This window comes from Pyrgilauda ruficollis, unplaced genomic scaffold (assembly GCF_017590135.1).
Source record: "Pyrgilauda ruficollis isolate IOZ18807 unplaced genomic scaffold, ASM1759013v1 scaffold40, whole genome shotgun sequence".
NCBI classification, from domain to species: domain Eukaryota; kingdom Metazoa; phylum Chordata; class Aves; order Passeriformes; family Passeridae; genus Pyrgilauda; species Pyrgilauda ruficollis.
This window is the reverse complement of record NW_024525490.1, coordinates 10,813,766-10,823,930: the sequence shown is the minus strand read 5'-3', so window position 1 is coordinate 10,823,930 and position 10,165 is coordinate 10,813,766. Positions and strand designations below refer to the sequence as shown.

At 45.3% G+C, this 10,165-nt stretch overlaps 1 protein-coding gene across 1 annotated transcript; it reads left to right on the top strand.

Annotated features, from left to right (window-relative positions):
* Positions 1–2,513: 2,513 nt before the first annotated feature.
* EEF1A1 (eukaryotic translation elongation factor 1 alpha 1) lies at positions 2,514–6,849 on the top strand. The gene is made up of 8 exons (XM_041477337.1): positions 2,514–2,587; positions 3,320–3,510; positions 4,330–4,509; positions 4,632–4,928; positions 5,181–5,331; positions 5,482–5,738; positions 5,941–6,175; positions 6,447–6,849. Exons 2-8 carry the CDS (start codon positions 3,367–3,369, stop codon positions 6,569–6,571), a joined length of 1,389 nt encoding a protein of 462 aa, XP_041333271.1. The 5' UTR covers positions 2,514–2,587; positions 3,320–3,366; the 3' UTR covers positions 6,572–6,849.
* The last annotated feature ends 3,316 nt before the right edge of the window (positions 6,850–10,165 follow it).

Here is a 10,165-nt window from a genome sequence, read left to right as displayed (position 1 = left end):
AATATTTTTGAGATTGATAACAGGAATGTTCTTCTAATAGAGTGGGCATGAAAAGATACACTAATTGTTGAGAGAATAAAAACATGTATTGGTCAAACTAAAGAGGAAATAATAGAATTATTTTGAAAACTCATTTAAAGAAATGGAGGGGGAAAACAGCTGCTGTAGACTTAAACTAGGACCACGTTTAAAGATTTGTTCCACAAATTCAGCTTTCATAGCTTTCAGCTATGTTGATATTTCCTTAAAAAAGAAATACCTGAAAGAAATTACTTCCTTAAGAAATACCTAAGAGCCTTTATTTATGAAATAGTCTTCTAAGAAAAGTATCTTAAAAGAATTAGAAATATGCAGTTGAGTATGGACCATATAAGAAATTAGTAACATATTTCCTTCCTTCTCTTCCTGTTCAGGCACAAATAATTGACTGCCTTCGGGAAGTGTTAAAACTACCTTTTTATGAAATTGTTTCTTTGACAGATCAGTCCATTAAAAATACCCCCCCAATGAAATACACATTTTACTAGGTAACTTCAAACCATCTTGAAGAATAAAGCTTTTTAACTGTGTTTACAGACTTTGCTTTATAGAAGACACTAAGGAAGTGCTTCCTAGCTTCCTTGCTAAATATTACACTTTGGTCTTCAACCCAAGCCACTTCACAATAACGCATTTCCATTTCCAGAAAGCAGACCACCTTCCTTTTCCTGCCCTTTTCCTATGTCTTCACACTATGCAGTGTCCTCACTAGTAACTGGCCTTGAGGGTTAATTTTGAGGAAAGCTGAACCATCTCTATCTTCACCCTTACCACAAATCTCTGCTGAAAAACATAGGAAGGAGTGAGAGAGAATTTGATTTTTCTCCTTTCTTAAAAATAAGTGTTTATTATCTAAACCTTTTTCAGGTTTTTACTCTGCAACTGGCAAATCTCTGCTGAAAAACATAGGAAGGAGTGAGAGAGAATTTGATTTTTCTCCTTTCTTAAAAAAAAGTGTTTAATATCTAAACCAGGTTTTTACTCTGCAACTGGTTATTTTTGTAAAAGATGTATTCTGAACTCAGCATGTTCTCATGACTTTTTTTTTTTAACAAAATGCATCTTTTTAGACTTTCATGTGGGAAAAATACCGTATCTCATGGAAACACTTCCATATCAAACCATGAAATACTGTTTACTGCTCTCTAATGAATTTGACGCTGGGTTTATCTCAGAGAAACCTGAAGGCAAGTGGAAGTGTACATTTGTAGATGCATGAGGTAGTTTTTTTTATTATTAGTTTGCTGATGCTGTTCTTTTTTGTTTGTTTTTGAACAAGAGGCTATTTTCATGCTATACAGCTGCAACCTGAAGAGCATACCAAGAAATGGATTATAGTTGTCTATGGATATGGATTTCTGACAGGCATATAATTATGTAGCTGAGTAAGAACATGAACTACACAGCTTTGCAGATAATTTAAAAATAACAGAGATAGTTCAGCTTCTCAGCTTAATTTCTCCTGAATGGATATAGGAGATGTTGAATATTTAATGGATTTTACTGTATCAGTTACAGGCAACTAAACCAGAAAAAATCCACTGGAGTCACAAGGGCCTTTATTTCTGATGTTTTGAGCTGTTTTGTGACTCCTCATTGCCATGATTCTAAAAATAATTTGCCAGGGCTGCGGGTTTTCCCATGTGAAAACCCAGTATGGGGGCACTTTTCACAGTCGGGGTTTCTTGCACAGAGACCCCATGTCCTCAATGCTTCCGGGACTGATACATTTGCACTTCAGAAGCATCTTTGCTGGAAATGCGTCTGCCTTGATTTTTATTTTTGTGCAGAAGTTTTCTAAGACGAGTCAACTTTTGTTCTCTAAATGGTACAACACAACCAGAAAAATGCTATTTTTGAAAAAGCCAAACGATGGCCTCTTATTCCGGTATACTAAGCTTCCAGAAATTCCTGCTCTTCCCCTCCTTCTCCACATTTGATTCTGCGAGACTTGCAACGTACTGGGGTAGGGGGAGTTTCGTCTTCCGTGATGTTTAGCCGACATTTGCTACTCGCCGGTCGGGGAAACTCACTGAACGTTTCTAACCTCGCTGATTGCGTTCCTTTGTGACCCTAATGCGAAATACAATTAACTGGCCGGGGGCTGTTCCCCGGGGACTTCCCTCAGCTGCCGCATCGCTCCGGCCCGGCCATGACGCCAGGCCTGGCGCTCCCCGGTGCCCAGGCCCGAGCCGCTGGGCCCTGCAGGGGGGCCGGGGCTGCTCGGTGCTGCCCCGCTTCCTCCCGGACAAGACGGCCACTCCCGCCCGCCATCCCAGCGCGGGAGGGGCACCGCTCCCTTCATGCCGCAGCCCCTCAGCACATGGCATGGCCTGGCCTGGCCGGGCCGGGTCCCGCTCCCCGCTCGGGCCGGGCCGGTCCCGCACAGCCCTGACGGGGGCGGGGGCGCTCCGTGCCCGGGCGGGGCCGCGGGGCCGCCGGGAGAGGTGACGTGTCCCCGAGGCCCCGCCCCCTGCCAGGGTATATAAGGGGCGGCGCTCACGCCGTCGGTCTTTTTGGCTCCGGGTTTGCCGCCGTCGCCGAGCAGGTGAGGCGCGTCCGAGGGCCGGGCTGGGCCGGGGTCCGCTCGGCCCGGAGGCCCGGCTCAGCGCCGAGCTGGGGTGTGGTGCGGGCCGAGGGGAGGGGAGGGAGAGGGAGAGAGGGGTTGGGGATGCCGGCGGGAACCGAGGTGGACGAACGGACAGGGAAGCGTGGGGCGGCGGGATGGCGGCGCATCGTCCTCCTCGATTACCATGTGCACACCCCCGTTGTCCGGGCTGAGGTGGGGGGAGCGGCGTGTCCGGGCGGGCGTGGGGCAGAAGGCGCCCGGCAGCTTCCCCTTACGCCGTGCGGACAGCGGCGCAGCGGGGACCGTCGGGGGCCAGCGGCGGATGCCGTCGGGGGGGAGGGGGCCGGGGCACGAGTGAAAAGATGGCCGCTCGCCTTGCCCGCCCGCCGCCAGCGCCACAAAATGGAGGACGCGGCGGCCCGGGCGGGGTGAGTCACACAAAGGAGCGGGGCGGCCCCGCCCTCCGCGCTGCCCGCCGGGCCCGCTCGCCGCCGCCCCGCGCCCCGGCCACCGCCGCCGGGGTAACTCGAGCCCGGGGAGGGGGCGACGCGAGGGGCGCTCCGAGGGGCCCCCGGGCCGCCCGCTCGCTCCTCCCCTCCCCCGGCGGGGCGGGGCCGCCATCCCGGCCGGGCCGCTCCGCATGTGGCGCCGCCATCGCTGCCCCTAGGCCCGGCCCGAGGCGTAACCAGCTTTTTTCTGGGGAACTTACAGGTGTCGATTCTCTTTTGCCGGAAGAAAGAACTCAACTAACATCCAAAATGGGAAAGGAGAAGACCCACATCAACATCGTTGTCATCGGCCACGTCGATTCTGGCAAGTCCACCACCACCGGCCACCTCATCTACAAATGTGGGGGCATCGACAAGAGGACCATCGAGAAGTTCGAGAAGGAAGCGGCTGAGGTGCGTAGGCTCGTAGCAGCCAGCAAAATTCCGGGCTGCGGGAATGAATAGACCCTTAATTGAAAAGTGAACCTGCAGAGCGTTCAATGGCCACGGGGAGGCGGTTTGGTTGCCTCTGCCCCGGGAGCTGAACAAGCGGGTCAGTGTTGCCTGGCCACAGGGGCAGCTGTGTTGCAGTTGTCCCCGAGGTAGGACAAGTGTTTAAGTGTTTTATCTGCCATTGTGGTAGTTGCAGAAACTCGGGATTGTGACATGTAGAGCAAGTGAAGAGAAGGTAATCTAAAGTTTCATATGAATAGTAACACCTGGAATCAAGTTAAATGGCTGGATTCAAACTGCATGGAAAGAAGTTGATCTGTTGAGGCCTAATTTAAAAATCGGGGAGTTTTACTGGTAGTAGTTTTTTTCTGTATGATAACAGCACAGGTCATAAGAACATAAAATAAAATTTCGCAAGTGCTAAGCAGAGTGGAAGTTAAAGTGTTGATTATTGCAAGGATTGAAGTAGTAAAAAAACTTAAAATTGTAGAGGATACTTGATAGTAAAATTCAGCCTCAAGAGCTCTATCATAAAGATGCATTAGGGAAATTAACAAGCTGTCAAGGAGTCTGAACTGTCAACAGGTTCAATAAGGTTCAACAGTTGGCATCTCTCACCAGTAGTGCCAAGCGTATCTTGTTGCTTTTATGAGCAGCAACATTTTTCAGTGTTAAGTGAGTTGCTATTATTAGACTGTGTGATCTTTCTGAACTAATTGCAGATGAAGAACTCTTTTTCTTTTAATGGGAATAAAACACTGTTTTTTTTTGTAACCATAGATGGGCAAAGGTTCTTTCAAATATGCCTGGGTCTTGGACAAGCTGAAGGCTGAGCGTGAGCGTGGTATTACTATTGATATTTCCCTGTGGAAATTTGAAACAAGCAAATACTACGTCACCATCATTGATGCTCCTGGACACAGAGACTTCATTAAAAACATGATTACTGGAACTTCTCAGGTATGTAAAGAAAGTAGGGTTTGGGGGGTTGAGGGAGGTTGTTCTTGATTGCTTAGAGGGGTTTCTGCAGTACTTTGACATGCACACAAGCATTGTAGTGAGGTTTTTTTTTCTTTTCAAAGGCTGATTGTGCTGTCCTGATTGTTGCTGCTGGTGTTGGTGAGTTTGAGGCTGGTATTTCCAAGAACGGGCAGACCCGTGAGCATGCCCTTCTGGCCTACACCCTGGGTGTAAAACAGCTGATTGTTGGTGTCAACAAGATGGATTCCACTGAGCCACCCTACAGCCAGAAGAGATATGAAGAGATTGTCAAGGAAGTCAGCACTTACATCAAGAAGATTGGCTACAACCCAGACACTGTGGCTTTCGTGCCAATTTCTGGTTGGAATGGTGACAACATGCTGGAGCCTAGCTCTAACGTAGGTTTGGCATTTATTTCTGTTAAGGCATGAAACCAAAAAGACTGAGTCTGGTTATGCAATGGTAAAATGCACATGTTTTGTAGTAGTTACGTTTAGGAAGTGCTAAGGTCCAAGATAAATTTTAGCACTTACAAAAATTCTTACTCTGCAACAGTTAATTGAGATAATGCTAAGAGATACCACTTGTTTTTTCAGCCTTGCACCATTAAATTTGGCAGTCAGATTAACCCGGGCTCATTTTCATTTCAGATGCCCTGGTTCAAGGGATGGAAGATCACCCGTAAGGATGGCAGTGCCAGCGGAACCACCCTCCTTGAAGCCCTGGACTGCATCCTGCCACCAACTCGTCCAACTGACAAACCTCTTCGTCTGCCTCTTCAGGATGTCTACAAAATCGGCGGTATGTGTTCTCTGGAATGCTGCTCCCGTGCCAGCAACAGCTGAACTATGGGACAGAAATGCGTGTGCTTGCTCAAGTGGGTTTTTTTCCCCATAAGGGCACATATTCACGAAGCTGAATAATGATTAATGCTGTTGTTGCTTCTTGCAGGCATTGGTACTGTACCAGTTGGCCGTGTGGAGACAGGTGTTCTGAAGCCAGGCATGGTGGTTACATTTGCCCCAGTCAATGTAACAACTGAAGTTAAATCTGTTGAGATGCACCACGAAGCCCTGAGCGAAGCTCTGCCTGGTGACAACGTTGGCTTCAATGTTAAGAACGTGTCTGTGAAGGATGTTCGCCGTGGTAATGTTGCTGGTGACAGCAAGAATGACCCTCCCATGGAAGCTGCTGGCTTCACTGCACAGGTATGTTGTGCAGCTGTTCAGGGATGTTGGGAATGTAGCTCTCTATTCCAAAATAGGAGTCTTGTTAGGCTAAGCTATAAAGCAACAGTTTTATTTTGAATTATATTTGATTGAAGCAAATCTCATTAACTCCTTGGCTTTGTAAGAACACGTCAGTGTTCAAAATTACTCCCCTTCTAACTTGGCTTTGTTTCTTACAAAGGTCATTATCCTGAACCACCCTGGCCAGATCAGTGCTGGCTATGCTCCTGTGCTGGATTGCCATACTGCTCACATTGCCTGCAAGTTTGCTGAGCTTAAGGAGAAGATTGATCGTCGTTCTGGCAAGAAGCTGGAGGATGGCCCCAAATTCCTGAAATCTGGAGATGCTGCCATCGTTGATATGATCCCTGGCAAACCCATGTGTGTTGAGAGCTTCTCTGATTATCCTCCTCTCGGTAAGGCATCTCACATTAATACTGGTCTCTGGAAAAGACACTCCTCGATTTCTAGTATTGGGATGCAGTATGTTCTGTGAAGCACTGATGAAAGCTGTGACTTGAAACTGTGAAGTTGGAACCAAGACCTTACTGGTAGAGGGAGAGAAACTTCAGAGAAGGGTCATGCCTCTGCCCCTGTCTGGTTCCAGAGTAGCACTGGCCGCTTTGCAGATTGGGCTGGGAGTTAGGCAGCATAGACAAAAGTCATGAAACATGTTTTTGCTTTCAGGTCGTTTTGCCGTGCGTGACATGAGGCAGACGGTCGCTGTTGGTGTCATCAAGGCAGTTGACAAGAAGGCTGGAGGAGCTGGCAAGGTCACAAAGTCTGCCCAGAAGGCCCAGAAGGCTAAATGAAAATTCTGTACACCAGCTGCCACCTCAGTCTTAACCAGTGGTGGAAGAACGGTCTCAGAACTGTTTGTCTCAATTGGCCATTTAAGTTTAATAGCGAAAGACTGGTTAATGATTACAATGCATCGTAAAAGCTTCAGAAGGAAAGGAATGTTTGTGGACCATTTGTTTCGTGGCAGTTTAAGTTATTAGTCTTTAAAATCGGTAAATTTTTTAAAATGGAAACTTGACCAAAAATCTGTCACAGAATTTGAGACCATTAAAGCAGAAGTTCAATGCTATGTCTCTGTGTTCTTTGGGTTAATGTTAAGTTTATGGCAAAACCTATATCTAGTCATGGTGGGATAAGAAAGGATTGTTGTTAATTATATATGTGCAGAAGTTGCAAAGCAAATACTCCAAATTACTTGTTTCTGAAGAGTAGAACAAAATCTACAGGTTTACTTTTAAACTGATCTAAGCCTTAAGTAACTTTTCTGGTGCTTTCTTCAGAAACTGTTTTTAGATTGGATTGCACAAATACCAGGTAACAATTAGTGTTTTTGTGCGCTCTGTGAAGCATTGAGTAAACCAAGAGAAGTCTACATTGAGAAGAAAAAAGTGCACACATTTAACCTTAAAAAAATACTATGAAGAATCCAATATTGGGTTTTCAACATTTTGTACACTGATTTTTCTAGTCAAAAGCAGAACCAGATTTTTTTTCTGAGAAACTGATGTTGTGTAGCTCTTCAAAAATTCAACACTTTTACATACATGTTTTATAATATATAGTAAGACACTGAATAGCCAAATCTGAAACTTTTCTCTAGAATTATACTTTAATGCAATCTGAGTGATTCACCATTGTAGCCTGCACCACATGCCACAGTGGGACAAGGTGCCTGCTATCTTTTTAACAGCAGGGTGAAAATTTGGATGGAACAGTCAGTTAAAAGGGACTTGGGTATCTGTTCCAAACTCTTACTAATAATCAGTAGACAAATAACCCCAAGTTAAATATTCTGGGTTATAAGAATACCAGCTGTAATTATTAGGAATTCTGGCATAGAAGCCTTGCTTCAAATTGGTAAGTGGGGGCAAGCAGTTAATGGATAATCAGAGCTGACTTGCATAATGGTGCAGCTGTTTTACTAACCCTTCACATGATTTCCCCACAGCATCCCCCGCATAGGCCAAAAAGAATTGGTATCTGTGAGGGACTTGTTCCATGACACCAGTATGTTTGTTCTGCCTGTAATGGCTGCGTTATCTGTCTTCTGTTTTCCTTTCCTTCTGCGGCTGTGTGCTTGCTCTGCAGGAACTCGTATCTGTACTGCTTGGATAGGTCTGAACTGCTGTTACTTATTTTCATGCTCTTTGTCTGGATCTTTTCTCCTTTTCTGCTCACCTTCTGTCTTAACTACCGTCGAACTTTGGAGCATTTCACACTGATTTTGAAGGTACAGCGGAAGCAAGGGCTTAGAGAGCTCCATAGCAGGCTGTGTAATTCAGTAAAGAAATCTCTGCTGCTTAAATTCTGCTTCTGGAGGTTTGTTAGCGTCCCCAAGGCAACAGGAAGTACATAACTTCAAAATGGAGGCAGACCTGCTGTTGCCATAACAAAGCTTGGAGTGTCTTGCCAAATCTTAGCATGCTTTTCAGTTAAACCGCTAAATATTTTCCAAGAGGCTTCGGTCAGACTGGTTCAGCAGAGTTCTGATTTGGATGAAAAGCAAAGAGGCTTTGCACAGGCTGCCTGCAGCGCAGCTCTGCCTTCATTAGATTTCCTTCACATTCCTTTGTTAGGCGCAGGATGTTTGGTTTGGCCGGCCGTGGGCTGGATATGCAACACCCAGTCTGGAGTGCCTCTGTGCACGTTGCACAGGGGTGTCTTCAGCTGGCTGTACTTGCTCCGTGGTAGTTTGGAAAGGGACTTGTAGCAAGCAACTCATTCAATCCTTAGGGAAAACAAGGTGTGACCCGGCAGTGCAGTGAGGTGCTGCTATTGCAGGAGCCCCTTATGTCAGCTGTGTAGATCAGAGCTGCTCAGAGGCTGGGTCACCTTAAAATGGCCCAGAGCAGGACAAGAGTGATCTGTGTAGTTTGTGGCAGAGGGACTGGTCCTGCTTCAGCAGGAAAAAAAACCCTAAAGAACACTTGCATCTAACAACTTCATGTGAGTAGCAAAACACTTGGGAATGCTCTGCCTGCAATACTAGCAATTGCTTTCATGTACTTAAAACCTACATTTTACGCATTTGGTTTTCTTTCTTTCTTACTTTTAACTTTTATGACCAGTTTTGCTTTCTATGCACTAATATAATGCCATCTCAGTTCTTTTATTAATCTGCCTGGGGAAATTGTTAGACTTTTGTAAACAAAATTTGGGAATAAAACTACTTTGATCAAACTTTTAATAAATGTTCTTAGTTGAGAACTGTATTTGTCTTCTGACTGCTTATTTCTTTAAGCAACTTTTACAGCTGTCCTTAACTCTTTCTTCACTGTCCTGCAATGCTGGTGGTGTTCATACAGAAGTGTGACAGCATGCTGCTGTGGTGACAGAGCCAGCTCTGAAAGCAGAAAACTATCTGGAGTCTTGCATTTGTGAATGTTTCCTCTCTAGTTGTTGATGAACGTTTTGGTAGTGCAGAGGACTTTAAATACACAGAAATATTCCAGACATGTACATGATGAGGTACTGGGGGACAGAGAGGACAAAGACTGGTTGGTCTTTGGAGGGAAATGGAGCAGTGCAGTCATAGCTGATGTCACTAGGTAACTTCTTCTCAGTGTTAGCTGCCTAGTGGATAGTTCAGACTGGAATAAAATGGACTCTGTTCAGACTACTGCCCAGGGGCATTTTAATTATATCTCAGATCAGCTTGTGTAAGGCTAATGACTGGAATAACTACTGAAATTGCAAATGAAAGACTAATTCACATTCTGGATTTAGCTGTCTCAGTGTATTTTGAAAGGTATTGACAAATTTTGAAAAACTATTTTCTGTAAATGTGTATTTTAAATTTTAGATTTGGTCAAGATAAACCACATAGAGAGAAATTAAACTTTGTACTGTACAGGGATGTTCTTTTCCTCATTGGTGCAAAATGATTATCTGTTTAAGAACCATGTCAGTTCAGTCTGATGAATACACCCCACCTGGTTTTAATTTCTATTAGTTCTATGTTTGTGTAGTGCCCAGAGGGAGGCTGGGGGATGGAGGATGCAGTGGGAGGGCTGATAAGCTGCTTCACCAACAGCATCCTGGGGGATCCTGAGCACCTCTGAGTCCTGCTCAAAGCATTTGTTTCACCCAGAGCTCCTTTTCTACAAGAACTCTCTCACACATTTCACTGCAAGTTGTAAATTCCTGACAGCATTAACACCTTTGAATTTATTAGTTTCAATAACTCAAACTTTTCATGACGTCTGCACCAAACAGTACTTCCTGTCTAGGAATTTAGTTTTCTGAAACTGCAAATCTTAAATAATAGCCAAACCATAAGCTAAACAGGGGAATAAACTGTGACCATGGAAGATAGTACTGGGCAAAATTACCTTTCTCTTGCAATGCTGCTCTTGCTTACCGAGGAGAGGCCTGAAACCACCTCA

Bases quoted from the DNA above. Each gene is read 5' to 3' on its own strand.
- EEF1A1 (XM_041477337.1), top strand. From the start codon at position 3,367: ATGGGAAAGGAGAAGACCCACATCAACATCGTTGTCATCGGCCACGTC. The intron at 4,510-4,631 runs GTATGTAAAGAA...TTCTTTTCAAAG, and splicing joins TGATTACTGGAACTTCTCAG to GCTGATTGTGCTGTCCTGAT. The intron at 6,176-6,446 runs GTAAGGCATCTC...TTTTGCTTTCAG, and splicing joins CTCTGATTATCCTCCTCTCG to GTCGTTTTGCCGTGCGTGAC.